The 27149-nt window shown below is 40.5% G+C and overlaps 1 protein-coding gene across 1 annotated transcript in view; it reads left to right on the plus strand.

Annotated features, from left to right (window-relative positions):
- LOC126260612 (uncharacterized) overlaps positions 1 to 27149 on the plus strand; it is a 469680-nt gene that overhangs the window by 364611 nt on the left and 77920 nt on the right. Inside the window, exons 9-12 of the mRNA XM_049957948.1 lie at positions 2216 to 2486; positions 18936 to 19064; positions 19145 to 26843; positions 27052 to 27147. Of these exons, the coding sequence (XP_049813905.1) occupies positions 2216 to 2486; positions 18936 to 19064; positions 19145 to 23143 (4399 nt within the window). The 3' untranslated portion in view covers positions 23144 to 26843; positions 27052 to 27147. The remainder of the gene's footprint in view (positions 1 to 2215; positions 2487 to 18935; positions 19065 to 19144; positions 26844 to 27051; positions 27148 to 27149) is intronic.

Raw genomic sequence — 27149 nt, forward strand, 5'->3', positions numbered from 1 at the left:
CTGGGTGGTGACTTCGTCATGACAATGCGCATCCTCGTGTCACAAATAAAGTCATACTGTCTCTGACTCAGTTCAGTATTACTTGTATACTGCATCCACCTTATAGCCCGAGGGGGGGGGGGAAGAAAGTAAAGAGAGAAAAAAAAAAAGCTTTGGGACATAAAGTTTGAGAACTTGGAAGCAGTGCTCAAGAAAAGTGAGGCGGTTCTCCAGGACCTGGCAAAGAATGCCCTGCACCATTTGTTCGAGGACTGAGGTGCTGTACAAATTGCATTCAGGTAGGAGGGGAGTACTTTGAAAAAGATCATGTATACCTTGAAATTTAGCAATAAACATAAAAAAAAAACTAGTCTCAGCCTTTGTTGAACAGCTCTCGTATTTTCTGCATTTGTCCTTTTCTTTCATATTAATAGTGCTTTTGTTTTGTACTTCTGATTAACATGAAAGTAAAAGAAATGTGATCTCGCAACTTAAAATTTTTCCTTACCCTAGGTAATTTTGTAATGTTTTACTTATTCATGTTCATTTTAAGTTCTATTTTATGTTAATAGCAAATTTTCTGACTGTATATTATATTGATGTTATAGAAAGCTTTTTACTTTATATTAAGTTAGGAGTTACCTGTGAAAGCATGGAAATTGTTACACTCATTCCCTAGACTTAAGAAACTGAGTGAGGTGAAGTGGTGGTGTGGTATGTGCAAATGGCATTAGACAGTGAATCATTCAGGTGAAGTTGGAATTTAGCACCTGCCAAAGTTAGCTTTTCCATTATTTCCTTAAATCAATTGTGGAAAATGCTGGGATGGTTCCTCAAATAAGGCCCTTAGTTATTTGGCTTCAATTTTCAAGTTCAAACCAAGGTTTTACCCTCAAGTTTGAAAACAATGGAGGTTTGGCATTTAATGTTGACACCAATACCATTATGGAATGGCTTTGGTCTCAACATTAAATGCCAAACTTCCATTGTTTTCAAACTTCAGGGATATTGCTCTTTCTTGTCACTTAAATTTCTCTTAAAATAAGCAGTAAAACACCACACTGTAGAACCTAGGAAAAGTAATTGAAATGGGACAAGTATGAACCCAAGTAATATGTTAAAGTGAATATTTGTGACTGTACAGGTGAGTATTGATGTAGTAGAGTAGATGAAATACTCAATCCTTGTTTGAGATTTTTAGTAGTTAAACATTTGCATATATATTTTGCATTCGCTGTTACAGTATTTAACAGATTTTTATAAAGTGTCATTTACTTTAAACAAAAATCTTGTTTGCGTTAAGATATTGGCCAACCCTGATAGCCTCAAGTCTTTCCTGTTTTGCAAAAACAATTCCCTTGAATTGTCTGACACCTTGTATACTGTGCTGGAATTAATCTGTCAATGACTGGGTTCCAGTTATGCACTATGTCAGACACAAAGGGAGATGGACAATTGATTACCCTGCACTATCCTGTCTTGATGAAACCTTTCGCAGTAATCATAGGGTCAACTCTACCCTTAGATTAATGAAATCGTATATTATTGGTGATATTTGTTTACGGGCATTAAGCCATGGTCCAAGCTATAATTCTCTGTCTAATGTTTCTTCCTCCAATGTTGGGGTCATCGCCAGAGACTCAGCTAAAGCCACAAACAAGCCCAGCTAGCTGAACTATTTGTGTATCTGCAGAGTGGTCGGTTTGTGACATCATCACATCACTGCCTGAGATCTCGGACAATGCCCAGTGTATGTTACGGAACTGGCATTGGGGAATATATTCTGATATTAAGTTCACCATGGAAAAAGTGAAAAAGGAAATGGTGCCCACTCTTTCCCCTCTGTAAGCCCCATAGACTCTGTTATCTTAGAGAAAGGTCTGATGACATCACAAACAGATTGTTGCATGAATACATTTAAACAGTTCGACTTATGAGCTTGTTTGCAACTGTAACTGCATTTAGTGTTGTTAAAGCCTTGATGATATCTCCAGCACTGGAGGACAAAACATTAGGCAGAGAATTATGTGCCTAGAGTTTTCTCTTAGAATGTCATGTTTAATAAGTTTTCAGTTGAAAGCTACTTATTAGCTCAATGTAAATTAGAACTTTTTCATTCCACTCAATTTATTAATTGTTGTTTCAACAGTTTCTCATTTTGTTTTAATTCCTTCTGTGTGATTTAATGTTCTTACTTCCCTGTCTGATATAATGTTCTTAATTCCTTATTTTTCAGGAAAATACTTAACAGGAGTCACACATACAATATGTATGAAACATTGTATGTACGTTATCTGTTGGTGTTCAAACTATGGAAGAAAGTTGTTGCTAATGCTGATGAACGCCGCCGTATAAACAAATTGGCTGTTGCCAAATTGATTCCACCTCCACATTTTGTAGAGAAGTCTAAACTGTTTAACACAGTGTTGCCAAAAATACCAAAGTCCAAGAAGAATGTGACCATGTTTTTTATGCAAGCAAAGTTCAATTTGAAAGCTGCTTGTGTGGTAAGAAAATGTGTCTGGTCTAAGTATGGTGGGTGATGATTTTAGTTGACTGGTATAATTATTGTTTGGTGATAAGAGGTGTGGCCTTTTTTCTTAACACATTTCCTTCATATAATTACAGCAATGAGGTTATCAGGTACATGTGTCTGAAATGTAAAACATATTTATTAATGTTTTGACATGATTATTGTGACAAAAATATTATTTTAATAGTCTGATACTTCATTTGATTCAGACAGGTACTAGGAAAGTTGTCAAGAGAAAAAGTTCCTTGCACACCATAAAAATCAAAGTACATAACACAAATGACAACCAAACAATTTAAAATCAGAGATGGGAACATAATCTATATTTAACTGAGTGAAAGTTCAAATCCACAGTAGCTGTTTGTTGTGTTTTCACTGTATGATGTCCGATTTCATACACTGGAGGTAATATCTTTCACGTCATATCAGCATATAGGGACCGAGCGAGCTGGCGCAGTGGTTAGCACACTGGACTCGCATTCGGGAGGACGACGGTTCAATCCCGTCTCCGGCCATCCTGATTTAGGTTTTCCGTGATTTCCCTAAATCGCTTCAGGCAAATGCCGGGATGGTTCCTTTGAAAGGGCACGGCCGATTTCCTTCCCCATCCTTCCCTCACCCGAGCTTGCGCTCCGTCTCTAATGACCTCGTTGTCGACGGGACGTTAAACACTAATCTCCTCCTCCTCCTCCTCCAGCATATGGGAGGAAGCTGCATAAGTAAAAGTGCTAATGGTTAGCATAACCTACCAAAGAAAGTAGACAGGAAAGCAATATACTTACAAAACTAATACTTCATGTGCCATGACTTCCAAGTTAGCGGTCGCAAAGTGCTGTTTGCCCAAGAATCATGTCATACAATCGAATACAAACATACCATGGACCAGAGGACCCAGTCCATTCCATGTAAACACAGTCCACACCCTTGGGGAGTCACTGCCAGACGCAGTGCCTTGTTACCCACTTTTCTCCATGGCTTCATGGGATCTGCACTGCACTCGAACCTTACCGTCTGTTATTACAAACTGAAATCAGGTCTCATCTGGGCAGGTTTTCCCGTCATTTAGGGCCTGAGTGATATGGTCACTTTCCCAGGAGAGGTGCCGCAGATGATGTTACATTGACAGCAAAGGCACTTGCGTTTGTCTTCTGCTGCCAAAGCCCATTAACGGCAAATTTCGCTGCACTCTCCTAAAGGATACATGTGTCATAAGCTCCTTACTGATTTCTGCAGTTATTTTGCACAGTGTTACTTGTCTCCTAGCACTGACAACTCAATAGAAATGTCACTGCTCTGGATCGTTACGTGAAGGCCATCGGCCATTGCGGTGTCCGTAGTGAGAGGTAATGTGTGGAATTTGGTATTCTCACCACACACTTGACACTGTGGATCTGAGAATATCAACTTCCCTAATGATTCACGAAGTGGAATGTTCCATGTGTCTAGCTCCAACTACCATTCCACATTCAAAATCTGTTAATTCCCATCCCATGACTTTTGTCACCATAGTGTAAGTCAGCCATGGGCCCCCTGTGAACCGGAAGTACACCCATAGATGGTTTAATCAGTGTTGCTTTATATAGTCTTACTATTATTATCTTTCTTCTTGAACTTTTCAGTATTTCAGCCAGGTGCAAAGACGTGCGAAAGTTGTTTTCACATTCCTTCTGCTGCTTCTACGGAATAGTGCTGTGAAGTGCGCGACACTGTATTCAAAACGCATTTGATTCTCTGGTTTATGTTCATCCTTTCACAGGTGTGGAAATTGAATAGATATTTGGTTTTTGTCGCCCACAGCTAACTAACATTTGACCTGAAATCTGTCTGGCTTACCTGTAATGCACTGTGTATATTCTGATGTGGCATTAGTGGAAAAGAGCTGTTAATAAGTTACGATTTTTCTTCAGCAATTTCCTGTTAAATGTTTCCTAACTTCTGACATCAAAACAGAATTGCCTGTTTGTAGTATTAATGAACGTTGTTCCCTGATACCAAAGCATAACAATTTTATAATGTCAGATTCTCTCTTTTGATTTTGATTTGCAAAATAACTGTGCCCCCCCCCCCCTTTTTTTATCATAAGCCCCCAAATTCCGTTCAAAACTATAGGCATTCAAAACTACCATGACTAAGTCTAGATCAGAATGAGAAACACACCAACTGCAATTTCAGAGTTGTCATGTTTTAGCACTAAAGAACTCTGGATTTTGTTAATGTTTCTCTTTCCAATTGTACTCGAATCTGCTCTCATAAAACGTTTTAGTTTTGAAGTCTAACAAGAGCATTCAAGATATGAACCAAAATCTGCAGTGCTCTCCTGTCCTCTGAATTCTGAGCAGTGAATGAACATTAAATGACGGCAGTAACTGGCACCTACACATTCCTCCCTGTCATTCTCTTTTGTATAAAATGTCTTCTGTTCCTGAATGATATGCTGATTTTGATTGTTTGTCTTCTGCTATAAGAGTTTTTCATGTAACATCTCACCAACACTTTCATTTGATTCAACATTATCTGGAGTATAATCATCAATATTGGTTTCTTTGTGTTTTCAACATATTTACCTTCAAACTCTTGCTCTGGAACTCGCTGCAGCTGGTGTAAACATTTCGTTACTTGCTTTTCTGAAAATGTATGATCCATTTTTTATATCTTGTGTTATGATTTACACACAACCAGGCACCTTAGGTATAGCAAGGTCCAATATTTAGCTCAGAAGCTTTGGATTCTACTCTAGGTGATACAGTTATTGAAGAAAACATTAAGTGGTCAAAAGTGAGTGCTTCTGCAGTTCTAGGTGTGTCAGTGCAAGTGATATGACAGTGAGTGAGTATCATTTAATAGATTTAGTCCTCATGTTGCTACAAAATGGTTAGCCCTTTTGTCCAAATTAGTTTCTTGTTATTATTTGTAAGAATGCTTTTAACCTCATACCTCGTTGTTAAGTGTCTGTAAACTCCAAACACGCACACACAATTCTAGGTCTCCAATGATTAAAAAAAAACAACAGTGATTGTAGCTACAGATCTGTAATTTATATAGTACATTCTCAGCTCAAAAGAAATAAATATCACAAATGTTGAAAATGATTGATTTGACTGTTCATGCAGTTCTGATATTAAGGCGAGTAGGAGATGCAACCGTTGTTGTATAGAGTTGACTGTCAGCTGTAAAATCCCAGTTGAAAGTTCACAGCACTAATTATGTGCTGACAGCAATCATTGGGACAGAGAGAAGATTTGAAACTGGAAAGGATTCTCTGAAAGTTAACCCTTCAAGCCGGTAGTTTCCGGGTGCGTGCCTAGCCTACTGGCGGTGGCGGTAGTTTATATGGCTGGCTGGCCCCAGAATGCAGCGTTTCAGTGAAATTGCTCTAGGAATTACTTGTTCAAATGTTACGAAAATTTCAGGACTTGGCATCAATACATATTTATTACGATTAAAACATACATTGTCACTTCAAATGAATTTTGAGTGTGGTATATTTTGAAACAATCTTCAAAACAAAGTCTTACACCACAGTCCTTGAGCCAGAACGATGTTTCCTTAAATTTCCTCGCCTTCTTGCAGCAGACTGTGCACATCTCTCTGTAGGCTTACTCTTCTTCTCTGTCTTCTCAATAAAATGCCTTGCTGTGAGCCGTTCAGGCGCAGGATTTTTTGAAGGTCGTCCACATTGAGGTGAAGTGACATTCTTCCCGTGAATTTCCAGCAATTGTGTTATGAGCAGAAGCCTGAAATTTATTTGTGTTCCCCTCGCTCTGGATCTTCTAACTTGGTGTCGTGCCTTCCTTTGTCCATTAAAAACTGATTTATTGGCTCAGCTCAAAAAATCTTTTGAGTACATTACCGCGGCTAAGCCAGCGGACTTCACTGTCGTATGGTATGTCACCATACTCTTCCCCAATATACATATGTGTCAAACTGTCTATTTGTAAGCCCGTGGGATCTCAAATAATTAACTGGACAAATAACCACTTCTATGACGTCCCCCAGTTTTGCTGCTTTTGCACAGAGTGCTTCTTGGTGCAAAATGCAGTGGATGCTGTACAATGATTCTTCTATATGCTGTAGCTTTTTTCTTAGTAATCCAACAAATCCCATTTGTTCCCCTTTCATTGCAGGTGCTCCGTCTGTTGTCACTGACACCAAATGTTCCCCGTTTAAGCCAGCTCAATCGACAGCTTCTTCAATGGCTTTAGGATGTCCGCGCTGGTGACGTGCTTTTAAAAGATATCATATCTAAAAAAATCTTCCGTTGTGTGCAGAGCAGTGTCCACGCCGCAGACATAAATCACTAATTGCACGGTGTCTGAAATATCTGTGAACTCATCAAATGCGATGGAAAATGCAATAAACTCCTGCACTGCACTCCTTAATTGACGGTAAACGTCACCTGCCATGGCACTTATACGACAACTTACAGTCCGCCGAGAAAGAGTGGTAGCTCGAAACTGATTTGCATTCAGTGGGCAAAGTAAATCAGCAGCGTCATTGATGCACTCCTTTATAAACTCACCTTCAGCAAATGGTTTTCCAGCTCTCGCTATATTAAGCACAGTCTTATGACTTGCACGTTCTGCTGGGCTATCATTGTTGTCGTCCTCAAAAATTGAAAACAGTGCTCCATAAAATGTTAAATCAGTTAGATAAGTGACATGACGAAACAAAGGCGCAGATCTCTCGTGACCACAGCAACTTACGTCAGATTCATCTAGTATAATCAGATCGCTCTTCTTAATCTCAGTCAATTTCCCCATCTGCTCAGAATCTGACAATAAATTGTACTCGTACTTGTGATATTTATGATAATGGCGTTCAAAACTAAACTTCTGCTGACCGCCGACGGGGTGGCCGAGCGGTTCTAAGCGCTACAGTCTGGAACCGCGCGACCACTACGGTCGCAGGTTCGAATCCTGCCTCGGGCATGGATGTGTGTGATGTCCTTAGGTTAGTTCGGTTTAAGTAGTTCTAAGTCCTAGGGGACTGATAACCTCAGCAGTTAAGTCCCATAGTGCTCAGAGCTATCCGAACCATTTTTCTGCTGACCAGCGAGAATACTGTCACATATTAAACATTTCGAATTTTCACGTTTTTGCACAAAGAAAAAATGATTCTCCCATTGCTTTTTAAAAGATAGCAAAGCTCCACTTCTCAGTTTCCTTGATTCACTCTGCATTTTCCGGCTGTTGAAATACAACATTCACTATGTAGTGGTCGCTTCACATCAACATCCGCAGCTTAGCCTGGTACTACACTGCCGCAACCTGCCAGCTGTCACCACTGCCCTGGTCGACGATTGCACATGAGCAGCACACGTGCAGCGCTGTGCGCTCATGAGCCGCGTGCAATGTTTGCCCACCCCTGATCTAAACCATTCGTCAGTTAATTGAGAATTCTACATCTACATTTATACTCCACAAGCCACCCAACGGTGTGTGGCAGAGGGCACTTTACATGCCACTGTCATTACCTCCCTTTCCTGTTCCACTCGCATATGGTTTGCGGGAAGAACGACTGCCGGAAAGCCTCTGTGCGCACTCGAATCTCTCTAATTTGATATTCGTGATCTCCTCGGGAGGTATAAGTAGGGGGAAGCAATATATTCGATACCTCATCCAGAAACGCACCCTCTCGAAACCTGGACAGCAAGCTACACCACGATGCAGAGCGCCTCTCTTGCAGAGTCTGCCACTTGAGTTTGCTAAGCATCTTCGTAACGCTATCACACTTACCAAATAACCCTGTGACAAAACGCGCCACTTTTCTTTGGATCTTCTCTATCTTCTCTGTCAACCCGACCTGGTATGGATCCCACACTGATGGGCAATACTCAAGTATAGGCCGAACAGGTGTTTTGTAAGCCACCTCCTTTGTTGATGGACTACATTTTCTAAGGACTCTCCCAATGAATCTCAACCTGGCACCCGCCTTACCAACAATTAATTTTATATGATCATTCCACTTCAAATCGTTCTTTATGCATACTCCCAGATATTTTACAGAAGTAACTGCTACCAGTGTTTGTTCCAGTATCATATAATCGTACAATAAAGGATCCTTCTTTCTATGTATTCACTGTACATTACATTTGTCTATATTAAGGGTCAGTTGCCACTCCCTGCACAAAGTGCCTATCCGCTGCAGATCTTCCTGCATTTTGCTGCGATTTTCTAATGCTGCAACTTCTCTGTATACTACAGCATCATCCGCAAAAACCGCATGGAACTTCTGACACTATCTACTAGGTCATTTATATATATTGTGAAAAGCAATGGTCCCATAACACTCCCCTGTGGTACGCCAGAGGTTACTTAAACGTCTGTAGACGCCTCTCCATTGAGAACAACATGCTGTGTTCTGTTTGCTAAAAAGTCTTCAATCCAGCCACACAGCTGGTCTGATATTCCGTAGGCTCTTACTTTGTTTATCAGCCGACAGTGTGGAACTGTATCTAACGCTTTCCGGAAGGAAAATGGCATCTACCTGAGAGCCTGTATCTAATATTTTCTGGGTCTCTTGAACAAATAAAGCGAGTTGGGTCTAACACGATTGCTGTTTCTGGAATCCATGTTGATTCCTACAGAGTAGATTCTAGGTTTCCAGAAATGACATGATACGCGAGCAAAAAACATGTTCTAAAATTTTACAACAGATCGATGTCAGAGATATAGGCCTATAGTTTTGCGCATTTGCTCGACGACCCTTCTTGAAAACTGGTACTACCTGTGCTCTTTTCCAATCATTTGGAACCTTCCGTTCCTCTAGAGACTTGCGGTACACGGCTGTTAGAAGGGGAGCAAGTCCTTTCGCGTACTCTGTGTAGAATCGAATTGGTATCCCACCAGATCCAGTGGACTTTCCACTTTTGAGTGATTTCAGTTGCTTTTCTATTCCTTGGACACTTTTTTCGATGTCAGCCATTGTGAGAATTTGCTCTGAAGTAAGATCACGTGAAATGTTTGGCTGCATCATTTTGCGTTCGAGAATGTCGCTCGGACTGTAAGATACAACACGTTATTTCTCCCGATCGCCTCACTTCGTAACAAAGATCTTTGAAGCAGCGCAGCACAGATACGTCTGTAGTTAGCTGATGAAGTAGTATCGGCTGTCGTCAACAGATGACAGAGCAATACAGTTTTACCTCAGAGACTGCAACTGGCGAGTATGTGGTCGGGATGCCGCCAGTGCGGACATTCGCAGCGCGCGAGTATGTACTCGGGCTCCTGGCTTGAGGGGTTAAAATTATTTTGAAAAGCCCTTTTGTCTTCTGTTTGCACCATTCTTTTCAATTTTTGTCTCTCATCTCTAACCCAGGGATTTTCTGCAGTTCTGAAATTTAAATTTTGGCTTTTACATTTTATAATTGCTTCAGGTTCATTACTTAGTGCTACTAGTGTAAAATCTGGAGTAATTTTCATTTTCCTTCATCTTCGTGTACAGTTTATCCCCACCCTGTGAGAACCTTTTCCTCCTGACATAGGTATTTTCAGGTTCTGAATGCTTGAGATGCCACAGTTACTCCTGTTTCAACAACTAGCACAGTAGATGTAATCCACTGTAAATGGTTAGAATCTGTGCTGAAATCCACTAAAAATAACAGATTCCCTGAGAATGGCATTAATAGGGAATTGCTTAAACTCGGTGACTCCAGATTCAAGTAAAAGTTGCTCAGCTTTATGAACAGAATCAGAAAAGGAGAAACTCCATCATGAAGATGTCAGAGAGCATTTGTTATCCCAATCCATAAAAAACAGTGATGTCAGAGACAGCAGTAACTGTAGAGAAATGAGCTTACTCAACACAAAAAATTTACTTCAACGTAGGTTGCAGAAAGGAAAATCGTGTGCACATAGCTACTTCAGACTCGGGGATGCTAGCTGAGAATAAAATAAAGAATCCAGTATCAATAGACACCTACCTTTTTTGATCGTAAGTAAATTTTCAATACTGTTGACACAAGAAAACTTCAGAAGCAGAAGATAATGCACTGTCAAATATTATGAAAGCAATTCAGAACGTTTACATCCTAAATAAGATTGTAGACAGATTCGGACAACAGCTGAATATATTAGACTGTAAATCTTCTGAATTGCTTTTATGATGGGTGACATTATGTTATCTTCTGCCATGATTTTCTGAAGTTTTCTTCTGTCAACTGTATTGAAAGTTTATTTAAGATCAATAAAAAGTAGATGTGTACCCATGCCTTGCATGGTGCATCGTCTGCATTGAGATCTTTAGCCCACTTTCTCACCAAGGCATTGCAGTCCTGTTCATCCTCCATCTCTTGATGAGGATGCCTTTTTGTATGCGTTTTCCTCCACCCACTATGCAGTGTCGTTTTCTGTGCCGACAATGACCATGGAATTCTTTGCACCTTATATCCATCACAGTAGCCAGTCTGTTGGTGGGACTGCCATGGACTCTGTTGGTCGTAGCCCCCTGACTACGCAGGGATCGCTCTGCTGATGCCTGCACCGTTAACTCCCCACAGGTGCCAAGGAGTAGATGCCCCTCATCCTGGGGCATTGGGACTCCCGGCAATGACTGTCCTGCCATGTGACCTTTGCTGCTGCTTGGTGGCACCCATGGGGAGGGCCGCTGGTTGGAGTGGGTGGCATCAGGGCAGACGATGCGCGATGAAGCGTACCACGTCATCACTTGCTGATGATCAAACTCCAGCAGTCTCTAAGCGTTCAAAGTCTCAGTACAATGCAAGGAAGTATGATCCTAAATCGTTCCCCTCCCTGGCCACACCATGGGAGGCACGCCAGGCTAAGGATGGCAACAAACCTTATTTGCCCTGGTACCTTGTATGTAGGAGAGCTGATGGGGACTCATTTGTCTCGATGAAGCCTCAGTTTTTTGTAGAGCATGTAGAGGACAAGTTTGGGGAGGTGGAGGGCTTGTCCAAAATGCGGTCAGGGTCAATCTTGATAAAAACGGCATCCTCTGCCCAGTCACGGGCATTACTCGCTTGTGACATGCTGGAGAATGTTCCTGATACCATCACGCCTCATAAGAGCTCAAATATGGTCCAGGGTATTATATTCCACAGGGACCTTCTTTAGTAGTCTGACGATGAGCTGCGTGCCAACTTAGAGCGCCAAGGAGTTCATTTAGTCTTGCACATCCATCAGGGTGCGAGGGATAATCAGCTTGCCACTGGTGCCTTCATCTTGGCCTTCGAGGGTGGCACATTACCCAAGAAGGTCATAGTGACAGTCTACTGCCGTGATGCTTTAAGTGCTGAAAGTTCGGCCATATGCCTTCCCGCTGTACTTCCAGCATCACATGTCGAGATTGTGGACGTCCGTCCCGTCCCAACACTCCATGTGACCCTCCTCCCATCTGTGTCAACTGTGGAGAGCATCATTCCCCTTGCTCATCAGACTGCAGGATTTTACAGTGAGAAAGTAAAATCGTGGAATAAAATACCCTGGACCGACTGACCTGCACTGAGGCTAAGAGGAAATTTGAGCGCCTATATCCTGTGGCTGTGACCTCCTCTTATGCCGCCGCTACAAGAACAGTCGTAGCCCCATCATTTCCGTGAGTTCCAGTCGGCTCTCAGAGCCAGAAGACTACACCTGCCCCCTTGATGGCGGGGGGCACTTCCCTCCCTGTTGCTCCTGCACCACCTACCTCTGGAGCGCTGTCCCCCCACCGTGGGGTCACCAGTCCCCACTTCTCAGCGAGAGCAGCGTAAGTCTTCTTCGGCTCCTCTCACTAGGAAGCAGTCCCTTGGGTCACTCCCTTCCCAGGTTTCTGCTGGTGGGAAAGCTGACACCTGCCAGTGGCTGAAGTGTCCAAAAGCAGCTGGTCATACAGCTTCATGATCACCCTCCATCCCAGAGACTGAATCAGTGAAGCCGTCCCAGCCAGAGAAACTCGCAAGGATCAGCGAGAGAAATCCAGAAAGAAGACCCACAAGACCAAGGGAATTGCGGTTGCACCCACACCACCGATGCCTACAAGCTCTGTGTCTGAGGATGAAGTGAAGATTCTAGCATCAGCTGAGGGCCTAGATCTCGCCAAAACCTCAGACACAATGAATAAAGTCTGCTCAGGAAATAAGTTGGTGGCAGCAGTTGACCCTGAGGCATAAACTGCCTCATTGAGTGTTTCATGCCCTCACAGTGTCACGATCATGTCATCCTCCAGTGGAATTGCAGCGGTTTTTTCCACCACTTGGCTGAGCTACGGCAACTGTTAAGCTTTACACCTGCTTTCTGCATTGCCCTCCAGGCAACCTGGTTTCCAGCAATGCAGACACCTGCCATTCACGGCTACAGGGGATATTACAAGAACCATAGCGAATATAATAGAGTGTCAGGAGGAGTTCGCGTTTATGTCCTGAACTCGGTATGTAGTGAACCTGTGCCCCTTTGAACTCCTCTTGAAGTTGTGGCTGTCAGAACATGGACGATGCAGGTAATAACTGGGCAACGTATATCTCCCTCCAGATGGTGCGGTACCCCTGAACGTATTGGCTGCACTGATTGATCAGCTCCCTAAACCTTTCGCACTTTTGGAAGATTTTAACGCCCATAACCCCTTGTGGGGTAGCACCATGCTTACTGGCTGTGGCAGAGATGTCGAAAATTCACTGTCCCAACCCAGCCTCTGCCTCTTAAATAGTGGGGCCGCCACACATTTCAGTGTGGCTCATGGTAGCTATTCGGCCATTGATTTATCGATTTTCAGCCCAGGACTTTTCCCATCTATCCACTGGAGAGCACATGACAACCTGTGTGGTAGTGACCACTTCCCCATCTTCCTGTCCCTCCCTTGGCATCGTTTCCACGGGCACCTACCCAGATGGGCTTTAAACAATGTAGACTGGGTAGCCTTCACCTCTCCTGTCACCGTTGAATCACCCCTTGTGGTGCCATTGATGATGTGATTGAGCAGGTCACTACATTGATAATTTCTGCAGCAGAAAACGCGATCCCTCGTTCTCTGAGGTGCCCCCGGCGGGAGACAGTCCCTTGGTGGTCGGCGGAAGTTGCTGAGGCAATTAAAGAACGTCGGCGAGCTCTACAGAAACATAAGTGGCATCCTTCCCTAGAGCACCTAATAGCCTTTAAGTGGCTCCGTGCCCGCGTTCACCTGCTTATAAAATGATGGAAACAGGAGTGTTGCGAGAGGTGGGTGTCAACCATTGTGTGCCGTACGTCACCTTCCCAAGTCTAGACAGAAATCAGACATCTTTTTGGGTATCAGAACCCAACAGGTGTCCCTGGCATTAACATCAATGGGGTGTTTTCTGCTGATGCAAACGCGATTGCCGAGCACTTTGCTGACCACTATGCTCTAGCCTCTGCTTCGGAGAACTACCCCCCACCCCACTCTTTCGCACCCTCACACGGCAGATGGAAAGGGAAGTCCTCTCGTTCACTACACACCACAGTGAACCCTATAATCCCCCCTTTTACAGAGTGGAAGCTCCTCAGCACTCTTGCACATGCCCCAACACAGCTCTTGGGCCGGATCGGATCCACAGACAGATGATTAAACATCTCTCATCTGACTACAAGCGACATTTCCTTTGCATCTTCAACCAGATCTGGTGCGATGGTGTCTTTCCATCACAATGGTGGGAGAGCACCATCATTCCGGTGCTAAAACCCGGTAAAAATCCACTACATGTGGATAGCTATTGGTCCATCAGCCTCACTGATGTTCTCTGTAAGCTGCTCGAATGTATGCTGTGTCGGTAGTTGGGTTGGGTCCTGGAGTCACACATTCTACTGGCTCCATGTCTGGGCGGCTTTCGGCAGGGTCGCTCTACCACTGATAATCTTGTATCCCTTGAGTCTGCCATCCGAACGCCTTTTCCAGACGCGAACACCTGGTTGCCGTCTTTTTTGACTTATGTAAAGCATACAACACGACCTGGCGACATCATTTGCTTACCACGTTGTATGAGTGGGATCTCCAGGGACCGCTCCCAATTTTTATCCACAACTTCCTGTCGCTCTGTACTCTCCATGTCGGTGCCTCCCATAGTTCCCCCAGTATTCAGGAGAATGGCATTCTGTAGGGCTCCATATTGCGTGTATCTCTATTATTGATGGGCATTAACGACATAGCAGCAGCTATAGGGCCGTCAGTCTCTCATTCCCTGTATGCAGATGACTTCTGCATTTTGTATTGCTCCTCCAGTACTGGTGTTGCTGAGCGGCGCCTTCAGGGAACCATTCACAAGGTGCAGGCATGGGCTGTAGCCCACGGCTTCCAATTTTCAGCTGCGAAGTTGTGTGTCATGCACTTCTGTCGGCATCGTACCATTCATTCGGAACCTGAACTTTATCTTAATGAAGATCCACTCACTATTGTGGAGACGTATCGATTCTTAGGACTGGTTTTCGATGCCCGGTTTAATTGGCTACCTCACCTTTGTCAGCTTAAGCAGGAGTGCTGGCAACACCTCTGCTGCCTAAGCAACACCAACTGGGGTGCAGATCACTCTATGCTGCTGCAGCTCTACAGAGCCCTTGTCCAATCCCTCCTTGACAATGGGAGCCTGGTTTACAGTTCGGTGGTGCCCTCAGTGTTGGGTTTACTCAACCCAGTGCACCACTGTGACGTTCGCCTAGCAACTGGAGCTTTTAGAACAAGTCCGGTGACCAGTGTCCTGGTGGAGGCCGGGTCCCTCCATGCGGATCCGACGTGCACAACTGCTCACCTGTTATGTTTTGCACATTCGTAGTTCTCCCGAGCATCCGAATTACCGTCACCTTTTCCCACCTGCGGCAGTTCATCTCCCGCATCAGTGACCCAGGTCAGGGCTCACGATTCTGGTTCACGTGCGATCCCTTCTCTCCGAACTGGAGTCCTTCCCTTTACCACCTCTGCTTGAGGTCTGTTCATGTACACCTCCACGGTGTACACCTCGGCCGAAGCTTCGTCTGGACCTTTTTCATGATCCTAAGGAGTCCGTTAACCCTGCTGCTCTCCGCTGTCACTTCCTCTCAATTCTTGACGTGTTCCGGGGCTCTGCAGTTGTTTACACCGACGGCTCAATGGCTGATGGTAATGTTGGCTTTGCCTATGTCCACAGAGGCCATATTGAACAGCATTCTTTGCCCGCTGGCTGCAATGTATTCACTGCAGAGTTTGTGTGGCCGTATCTCGTGCACTTTAGTAAATCCGTTCTTCTTCTGGTGAGTTGGTTCTTCTCTGTTGTGACTCCCTGAGCAGCTTACAGGCTATCGACCATCCTTTGGTAGCAAACATCCAGGAGTCTTATCTCTTACCTGGAATGGTCCAGTCGTTCAGTGGCATTTGTGTGGGCCCCAGGACACGTCGGAATCCCAGGCAACGAACTCGCTGACAGGCTGGCAAAACAGTCTTCGAGGAAACCACTCCTGGAGATGGGCACCTCTGAAACTGACCTGCGTTCTGTCTTACGCCACAAGGTTTTTCGGCTTTGGGAGTTGGAATGGCATAACAGTATGCACAACAAACTGCGTGTCGTTAAGGAGACTGCGAATGTGTGGAATTGCGGGCTTGTCACAGGGAATCAGTTGTCCTTCATTGGCTCCGCATTGGCCATACGTGGCTCACACATGGTTACCTCCTTCATCACGATGACCCATCTCAGTGTTGCTGTGGCTCCCAAATGACAGTTGTCCACCTCTTTCTGGACTGCCCACTTTTAGCTGCTCCGCGGTGGACTTTTAACTTTCGCAGCACCATACCTTCGGTGTTGGGTAACAATGCCTCAACAGCAGCTTTAGTTTTAAGTTTTATTTGTGAGGGTGGGTTTTATCATTTGATCTGAGTTTTAGTGTGTGTCCTTTGTTCCTCTGTGTCCTCCACCCTCAGTCTTTTAGAGTGAAGGTTTTAATGTGTTGTAGAGTGGATGGAGTCTCCATTTTTTTCTCATTGTCAGCTAGCCATGGTAATCTACTTTCTTGTTTTTAATCCCTTCTCCCTGTTTCGTGCGTGTCTCTGTGGTTTTCTGGTCCTGTTTTGTCCTTTGTACTGTTTGTTGTCATGTCGTTCTTCTTGTTCTTCCTTTCTCCTGTTATTGTGCTGTACGTCTTGTTTGTTTTCTTCTTTCCCTTGGGTAGTTGTTCTACTGGGAACAAGAGACCGATGACCTCACAGTTTGCTGCCCCCCCCCCCCCCCCCCTTTTAAATCAACGAACCAGCCTCCACCACCAGCTTTCTGAACTGCACAGATGGGAGATATCCTTACAACATGTTCTCCACTGTCGTTATTATCTCGGCCTCAACCTATGGTAAGCCGGCCGCGGTGGTCTCGCGGTTCTAGGCGCGCAGTCCGGAACCGCGTGACTGCTACGGTCGCAGGTTCGAATCCTGCCTCGGGCATGGATGTGTGTGATTTCCTTAGGTTAGTTAGGTTGAAGTAGTTCTAAGTTCTAGGGGACTGATGACCGCAGATGTTAAGTCCCATAGTGCTCAGAGCCATTTGAACCATTTTGAACCTATGGTAACATACATACTGTTGCCATATCCTCTACCCAACAGTTTCCATCCTCTCTGTCCTATCACCTCCTCCTCATTCTCATCTCCCACTCTCTTTGTTTGCTGCCCTCTACCAATGCACATTTCCCACCACTCCTCTCCTTTTCACTCCCTTTTCTCCCCACCTCCCTGCCCCACAAGCTCCTGACACTGTGCCTGTTGGCATTATAGTACCTAACACTTCGCCAGAGGACATTAATCTCTCTCCCCACCCGTATACTATTATCCTTTCTCTTGAATTTCAAAATATTGGTAACTGAGGCAAATACTGTTGAAATTTCCGATATAACACACAAAAGTTTCTGTAAAGTGGTTTTTGTAGCATTCTGTTTTATTTACAGTGTTCTACTCTTTCTGATATCCTGGTACATGTGACACTTCTGTGTAATTTTTTTTTTATTTCCTTAAAGTATTTATGTTGCTTTTGCAATATCTTGAAACGTTGCATCAACAATTTTTAAAGAGATGTTCACTGTAAAGTGTAGGAGATGGTGAATTTATTTATTTAGTTTTACTTCGAAGGAGGAAATCATTGCTGATATTTAATTTTTATTTGTTTGTTTATTTATTTATTTTTTCCATTTTATTATTCTTTTCCAGATGATATAAGGGGCAGTCATGTGGAAATAAGGCTTGGAAAAAAGTAAGTAAACTGTTTATTATTTCAGAAGTAATCTCCATAACAGTTAAGTCAATTATCCCACTGTGAGACAAGATGAACCTGCCCATGTGTTGCCGAGATTGATTTGAATATGCTGCAGAAGTTTCACAGGGAAGCCCTTATGTATCCTCCACACAATTCCAATCTTCCCCATGTGATACCCTTATTTTTGGAGCCCTGAAGAAAGACATTTGTGCCCATTGATTTCCTTTGGATGAAGACATGCCCGGATGGGTACAACATGGTACTGTAGGCAACCTCTGATATTTTTCCATGAAGGTATTGATTGCCTTACCTCGCAGTGAGATATGTGTATTAACAATTATGGTGATTACTTTTGAAATAATAAACAGTTTACCTTTTTTCCATCTGACATGTTTTCATTTGACTGCTCATTATAAATATTTTCAGGACTCAAGCATAAAAGTCTAGCTACCTCATTTCTGCGCAGTTGCTGATTTCTTTGCAGGAGTTGTACTGTCCTGTGCTAACTTGCTGTGATACAGAATTAAATTGTATTCTGTGCATTATTTAATTACGATGTATCATTAGGCCTTGTACGCATTCCTTTTTTCCACAAAGAATGAAATAGTGCTGTTTCAAAGTGATTTATAGATGCCTTATAAACTGGTAAAATTTGCAAGACAATCATTATTTACATTTCAGTGGTTTCAGTGGTTTCTTTGTGTCTGTTCAAGTGACTCAGTGCCTTGACTAAACAATTTCTTCGACACTATTTGTCAGATCTGAGCAAATGTGAGTATGTCTCTAATGACCTTGCTGTATGAAATGTGAAAGCCAAACATGTAATGGTAAAGGAACTGGTTTTATACAAACAGCACACTGCATTTGCTAATGCATAGTTACTTGTATATATGTAGGTTGTTGTCCTTTGCTTTGTATTCTGACATCATATCTCAACAGTAGGCTCTCTTATACTGTTTAGTTTATCTGCTAGTGCATTTCAGAATTTAACTTTTTGTGTCATTTATACTCAAAAGGCAAGCTGGTGGTCGTCCATGTAACATAAATACTCACAGCATATTTCATTACAGCAGGCTCTTCCGAAAATTCATAGCACCAGAATTCCTTGGAATTGATTGCAGTGTAATGTTGGTATATTGTTCTGCAAAGTTAAGTTCCCTGAGTATTGTTGTTGTGACAATTTGAAACACATGTTTGAGAACAAGAAGTGGTGAAGTCAGCAAGACTTGTTGCATATTTATTTGTTTCTGCAAATTTTACTGAATGCTGTTTCAGGCTTTCCTGAAAACTTGCAGAGAGTCACAGCAACCTGGGTTCTCACAGGCATTAGCTTTAAGTATTGACAAACCTGTATTCTATGCGGATGGTCGTGCCAACTCACCTACGGGTCTTGATGAAAAGGACGTAAGTTTGAACATATTGAAAAGTGTGTGGTGAGTCATGTGATCAGTTAATTCTCAATCTGCTTTTTGTGTGCATTTCAGATTGGTGGAGGAAGTGGCAGCTTAATAAATGACATATGGTCAAGTATATGCAATGTGGGTTCTGCATTGGAGAACAACAGTCAGCTGAAAGATTTAGAAGTAGAAAAACAAAACATGGAACAAGTAGTCAAAAAGAAGAAAATTAAAGACAAGTCTGTTAAAAAGAAAGTTAAGAAGAAAAAAGATGACAAAAAGGTTACAAGTGAAGAAAATCCTGAAAAAATGAAAAAGAAAAAACTAAAAAAGAAAATAATTGTGGGGTTTGGTGAAATGTTACTAGGCAGTAGTGTTGCAAGTAATATTTCTCTTCTGAAAAAACTTTGCAAAGGGGATAAGGCAAAAAAGACTAAAAAGAAAAAAATACTAAAAGAGAATTCCAATGTTTGTCCTGTGCCAGTGGGAGATATAAAAACAAATGAATGTGACAATTTATTAGGTACAGATAAAGAGATTGAGAAACAGCTCTTAAAAGAAACTGTTGAAGTTAAAGTAGAAACTAGTGTCAGCAATGTTAAAGAAATTGACAGTGGAAAGAAAGAGGGTTTTGAAAATACAGATGCTCTGCAGAAAGAGAGTGTTTGTGTAGGAACAACATTGAGTGTCAAGCAAAATTCATTAGCAGTAACAAAAGATGACAGCATAGTACAAATAAATGAACCATTGAACCAGGTTGACCTTGTAAATAGTGCTAGTTCAAATGAAACTTCTATTTTATCAGTGCCCAAAGACAAAATCAAGAAAGTGTCCTCAGAAAATGAACGAAGTCCTATGAATCAGGTGCATATTGTTAACAGTGCTGGATCAGAGGAGGCTTTTGAAACTCAGCGTAGGGTTATTGTTAAGGTTGTTGATATGGCAGATGTAGTACAACCAAGTAGCAGCAGTAGTCCGCCAGTCGATGTGACAGCACATATCCAGCTTCCAGATGTATCTGTAGGATCTAGTCAGTTGGTTCCAGTGACTACAGAAAATGAAGCATTAGCAACCAAACATACAGAAGTTACAAATACTGATATTGTATTGCCAAAGGTTGTTAGGGACCCTGTTTTGGTGTCAAGTCAAACTGCTAATTCACAAGTACCAGATACAGTTTCATATGTTTGTGACTCTTCTGTAAAAAATGAGGTTCCTTTGCCAACTGATGTTTGTACTCCAGGAGTCACTCTCTACAATGAAGCTCCAATGGACATTGATGCTGATGAACAGATGTTGTCAGATCTCGCATCACGGGGTGGTGTTAAATGTGATGGTGAAGAAGATGATGAAGTTTTGCCAGATGAATTTATTAGACGGGACAACATAGATAATTTGTTTAATACTGGAAATAATTTGTTTAATACTGGAAATAATTTGTTTAATAATGGAAATAATTTGTTTAATACTGGAAATGAAGCATTTGTAATAGAACTGTTAGGCGATCTGCCTGAACACAATATGACTCTCTCTTCCTCTCCCCATGTAAGTCATGATTCCTCAGATGGAGAAACTCTGGATCCATTTGAGTCATCTTATTTAAATAACGTGATGAACAATTTCTTCAATGCGAAAGAGGATTTTTCACAGGAGAAACAAGAATGCATTTTGCGTGGAGTTTCGTCAGCAACAAAGGCAGCATTTGTGAATGTACAAACAGAAGAACCAAGCAAAAAGATTATGGAAGGAGATGGGGGTTCAACAGATGAAGAAACTGAAAACTATTACGAATGTCAAAATTCTCGACCACAGAGCGACGATGTTGACAAAAATAGGCTTCGCGCAGGAGGGAAGGTCATACCAACTGCAGTAATTTCTTCCACTGGTTCCGTCAGTGTGACTGTGAAAGATAAAGAATTGGCAGAATCTCCATCACGTAATGATATTGAAAGTGATACTTCACGTAATGATATTGAAAGTGATACTTCACGTAATGGTATTGAGAATGATACTTCGTGTAACAATATTGAAAATGATGCTTCACGTAATGGTATTGAAAATGAGACTTCATGTAACCGTATTGAAAATGGTACTTCTCATAATGGTATTGAAAATGATACTTCTCATAATGGTATTGAAAATGATACTTTATGTAATGGTATAGAAAATGATACTTTATGTAATGGTATAGAAAATGATACTTCATGTAATGGTATTGAAAATGATACACGTCAAAGTGCAACAGCAGATGATTCATTCCCTAATAGTAAGAGTAATGCTTGTGAAATTAGTAGTATTAGGGAAGCACCTTCTCAGCCACACATCACTGCTAATTCCACACCTCTGAGTTCTGCTAGTAGTACATCCAGTGAAGAATCTCAGATTCAGACCATTGACAATTATACACCTGTCGTGAATGTTGAGACGAGGACCCAGCCTTGTGCTGAAAGAATAGAAGTTCCTGAACTAAGAGAAGAAGATGTAGCAACTCTTCAAAAATCATCAACTGAAAAAGCTCTTCCCAGAAGCTTGGAAAACACTGAGACAGTTAGAGAACACTGTGTTGAGACTGTTAAAGAACACTGTGTTGAGACAGTTAAAGAACACTGTGTTGAACCGATCAAAGAAAACTGCGTTGAAGACACCCAGTATCAGAGTGTTACGGTTACTGTTTCTGAATATAATACAGAATTGGCAGAGTGCCTTCCAGGTGTTGAATCTGATTCTTGTAAAGTATCAGAACAACCTGTAAAGGAACTGCCAAAACCATCTCAAAGAGGTATGTTTGTGGAAAATAACAATTCACGTGGTAAGTTAACATATACAAATCTGTCTATGCAGGGAATGTATCCTTATACCTATCCGGCACCTGTTCAAATGAGTAAGTTTTTGCCAGCCTATCCTGAATGTGCCTGTAGTGAATGTTACAGTAATTACTACTTACGTTTATCTAATTATAATGCAGGCTTAAATTGTTATGAGAGTCCTTTACAATACACTAGTTCAGATACGGTTAGGGAAATGGAGAAGTTGAAAGCAGAGGACCAGGAGCTGCTGAGAAAAATTGAAGAATCGCTGATAGCAGACAAATCTGTTAAATGTGAAAAACCTAATGATGAATATGAATCAAAATGTAAAACTGACATAGATTCATCTCTGCCTTTGAAAAAGAGGTTAACTATGGCCCGTGTTCAAGCAGAAACAAAAATAAAAGAGGAACATGAAGAATCCAAAAAATTGGATGGTTTTCCATCATATCCCAGAAAACCAATGATGAGTATTGCTGAGCTAGAAAAAGTTCACAGTTTTGCAAAATATATCAAATACCCAGGAAACAATAAATTTTATCGTATTGAAAACTATAATGTGCTTCCTGCAGACTATCCCCCTCAAGAGATTGTTGTTGATGTGCCAGACAAAAAACCTCCAAGAGATATAATGCATCATTATGTACGTGGTGTGGTTCCTCCATCTGTAGTAGAACATAGTTCGCACAGAAGTGTAGCTCCATATGCTTACCGACAAGTGTTAAATCCCTGTCAAGATCCAAGGTATTCTCAGTCATATCAATCTGAATATACTACCGGAGCTGTAAGTGTCAGTTCTTCTCAAGTAAATTATGAGTATTCAGGACGACAGTTCAAAACTCCTGCACAGTTGAAAGAAATACCTGAAGAGAGTGGAACATACATCAGTTATTCTGCAATGAAGAAAGAAGACGACAAAAGTTCTGTTTTATTGGACCAGAGGAATAGTGAACGAACTCCTGATGCAGAGAGGGCTGTAGAGAGCAACAGATACATAGTTCCTAAATGTGAAGCTGACTATTTATCTTCAAGAGAAGGATACAGTACAACAAAGCATAGTATTTTGGATTTATCTGTTGAAGATGAAAACACAGTTAGTGAAACAAAAACACACAAAAGTTCAAGGAAAAAGAGGTGTCACACTTCAGACAGTCATTCAAAAAGTTCAGGTAAAAGAAGTAGATCGAGGAATCAATCAGTCATACAGAAAGCTGAAACTGTTGATGATTTCATGAAGTCTTTTGAAAATAAAAGGAAGCGCAAAAATTTAAACAGATAGCAGATTGTTAATAAAGACTTAGATCATCCTATTCAGGGTGTTATAGTATTCAGGTCTTAGTTGGTGTAAGAACTAAGTGTTAATATATGTATATGATTTGTAAATACAGTTCAGGTATACTACATTAAGGCAATGGAAACCATATTCCATGAGCTCAGGGATATGTTTCACAAAAAGTTAATCAAACCCTAGTCAGTAAATACTGTGAAACGATTTGATGTGGTGTTTTAATGTTGAATTTGTATCATAAACTGTTTTGTATTTTTTAAACTGGAAAGAAATTGTTAAATACCTCGAATAGAAAGTGTTACATGGTGTAAATTTGATAGTGTTTTTGGTATATCAAGACTGATTATTTTGTAAATTCTACATATACGTCTGATACTTTTTCACTATCATACTGAGCAGTTTTCATTTGCATATGGAGTTAGTCATGTTATTGTTACCATAAATTATGCATTTCACTGTTATTAGGTTAACTTCTCGCGTTAGATATTTCAAAGTTATTATATAGCTTAGTTGCATATGTATTGAAAAGTCTGATCAAACTATTATATTTTTCTAATGCAAGGTGTGAAGAAGTGTTGACAGATTTTACAAAATATTTAAATATTTTTAGCAGTAGGAAAGACCTGGGATCAATTTATTTTCACTCGCATTACTTTCAAGAGCAAACACAGTATTTATGCGTGAAACTATTGGTGGCTGTGATTATTGTAACTTGATTTTATTTGTGTGTGTTATAGCAAAGGAAAAGTATTTCTTTTCATTTTTCTGTAGTATTTAAAAAAACTGAAGAGTTCATTCTTCAGTACATGCTCAAATTTTTAAGCTGTTCTGTGTGTGAGAGATGTTGATTAAACAGTGAGAAATACAGGAAAAATACCACAACTACTTACAGGATGAAACAATATTATAGTCATACGAAATATGCAGTATACGAATCAAGAAATTCCAAGATATCTGTGCATCCAGTGTTCTGGATAACAACATGAGGCTCACATGATATCAGGAAATGCACCGATAAAATGAATTCAAATAAAAAGCCACATAGAAGACATAATAGCAGATATTTTGAGTGTAAAGAATGAAAGTTGAGAGAAATATCTCAAGATATGGGAATGTTCATGAGTCATTCTGTAATGCAGAAGATGATGAAAAAAGTTCTATTTTGCCGTAGGTTGCTGAGCCAGACAATGGTTCAACATTCTTTGAACGATTGGTATAATTGGAAGCATTAAATTTCTTTGTGTTGGTGATTCCGTCTCAGTAAAATATTCTAGTAAATCAGGAATGTTTATAATTGTATGTCATCTCAGTATTCTGTGTGGCCATTCATTTGTACAAAAATTGACAACAGATTTAAGTGTGAAGCATGTTCCTTAGTTAATATTTCTGCCTTAGTTTCGATAATAACTGAGCAATTAGTTTGTTGTTACACAGAAATTCTGGCTTATTGATATTTCTGTACAATAGTTTGCTCATTCGTGTATCAATTAAATTGTGTGGTTCACGTAGAGATTTTTACAAAAAAATATTACAGAAATTTGAGCAAAAATTTATATTGAATTTGTTGATAAATTAATTTAAATCTGTTTAAGACTAGTCAGAGTGCAATTAACCAGGAACCATTTCCATGCAACGACAACGATACAAAGAGAATGACAGAATTCCTATGCTTACCATAAAATGTGTTGATTGTACTTGCAAATAACATAATCCTCAAGATTAGAATGGTTTTTATTGGAAATAATGGATAGAAAAATACACAGATCAAATAAATACATATTCAAAATCCTTCAATAATAAATGACTATTGTGTGAACACTTACAGAAAACTGAGACAGCAAATATTGTTTAGAGACTAATATCATTTTCTAAAAGCAGTTGTTAAAGTGTGCTAGCATGTACAAGCTAAATTGAATTCCTGTGGAACGTTCCAGAGATTATAGAAGAAGAGTTTGAAGTTAAAAGGAAAGCAAATTATCGAAGAAATTGTTTAATGAAATGCAGAACATTGAATACAGGTACTTCAACATGGTTGCATACTCTATAACAATGTGGCTTCTGGGTCGTAGCAGAGAACTAACGGGTCTGTAATGGTAAAATGTTGAGAGGAATGAATTGGATGGCACCTGAAGAAATTGAAGAACATAACAAGAAGACCAGAGTTTTACAGCTGTTCCAGGAATAAACGTAATACATAATTTCATATATGATCACTAAAGAACAAGAGAAGTATCATCCGAACATGAAGAGAACAGAGTCGACAACAGATGCAGTGTTATTTCAACATGATTGCATAATCTACAACTATTTAACTCTGAATTGTGGCGGAGAAGTAACCATTATAAAGTATTAGGGTCACAGGAGTAATAGTCAAGAATTCTTGCATTATGACATAAATTAGTTAAAATCTCAGTAGTGTAATAGGGCGGTATCAAGTGAAAGCAGCAGAAACGGTACTGGTAGTAGACATTTCATCCTGATATCTAAACCACAAATCATTTGTACCAAGCATTGAGATGTATAAAAAAGTGATGAATAGCAAACAAAGAAAAACCCATCCCGACAGAGGCCAGAGTTATGTGAAGACTTGGAAGAAAATGAAAATGTGGCATACAAAATACATCTGATTTGGTGGGTGGGACAAAGTAAAAAAAAATTGTGAATCAAAAAATTTCAGAAGAGATGTTAGTCAATATAAAGCACACTTTCAGTGATATAATTTATCAGCTCATACTGTTTCTGTTGAACTAGATTTAAGGAGCATCATGTTGAAAATTTTGAGGTATAAGATTTGAATAAAAAAGTTAATAACAGCATAGGCAGAAAGGCATTGAAACCAAAGCTGGCAAAAGTGTATGTGTGTGTACCAGCCTTTAACTTTGATATAGAAGTATGAAATCTAAGGCTGTGGTGTGAGTTTATAATAAACTGAGCATTGCATAAAAATGTAACAAGAGAAACAGAAATCCTTTTAGAGTAAATCTTTTAAATTTGCATAAGCAGCTGCTCTGACTAGTTTAACAACATTATGGAGGCATTGATCTGCACTTTTATTTGAAAATTAATTTAAATATGGAGTTTAAATATGCAAAATGGTGCATTCAGTGATGACAAATGAAAGTATATATGTAGGTATTTACTAAACAGAAAGGACTTGGTAAAGGTATCTGAACTAGAATTTGTTTGTGTTAAGAAACTGTTGTATTGTAAAGGACTCCACTAATTATAAGCCTGCAAATAAGGATGACGATCATCGGTCAAATAAAAAATGAAAAGAGAAAAATCTTAAAAGTAGAGCGCAATAGATTTAAAAAAGAAATAAAATACTTTTTCTAAAAGCTAATGAAAAATGCAAAAGTATTCATTTCATCAGTATGTGCCGATTTTTACTATATCAGAAGGAAGGCAGGAGTTTCAAGAGTTCAGAAAAGATGTAAAATATTACAATCATGTCAAAAGACAGTAATGCATACTATTAAAAGGAATCAAATCAGTAAAGAAGCATTTGTGTAAACTGAAATTCAAAAGAACCGGAAAAATTTACAGAAAGCAAAAGATTATAGTGTATTTTCTTTGCAACGTTAAATTATGAAATTGGCTTCAGTTGCATTTTTATTGCAAACCAGTTGAAATTTTTATGACATAATCTGGAAGAACAGTTGCCAACATGCAAAGGAAATACACCTCAGAGGTAAGATTTCAGTTTTTTCATGTATGTGTAACATATTAACAGAAGAAATAAAAAGTTGTATGTTTGTAAAAACAAACAAAAAGTCTTATAAATTTGACTATGTAACTGTGTTAATAGCATTGGCTGTAATAGGCAGAATAATTGTTCTCTCTTACTCAACGTTTTTTAAGACTTTAAATTAAATTAATTATACTGTACTGTATACTAGGTCGTAGAGGACGGCCAGCTTCGAAGTCAACTACCGTTAATCGGGTAACAAGATATTGTTTGAAATCGCCTGGTAGAGCTGTTAAAGAAGATGAAGGT

Source organism: Schistocerca nitens, chromosome 5 (assembly GCF_023898315.1).
Source record: "Schistocerca nitens isolate TAMUIC-IGC-003100 chromosome 5, iqSchNite1.1, whole genome shotgun sequence".
NCBI lineage: Eukaryota > Metazoa > Arthropoda > Insecta > Orthoptera > Acrididae > Schistocerca > Schistocerca nitens.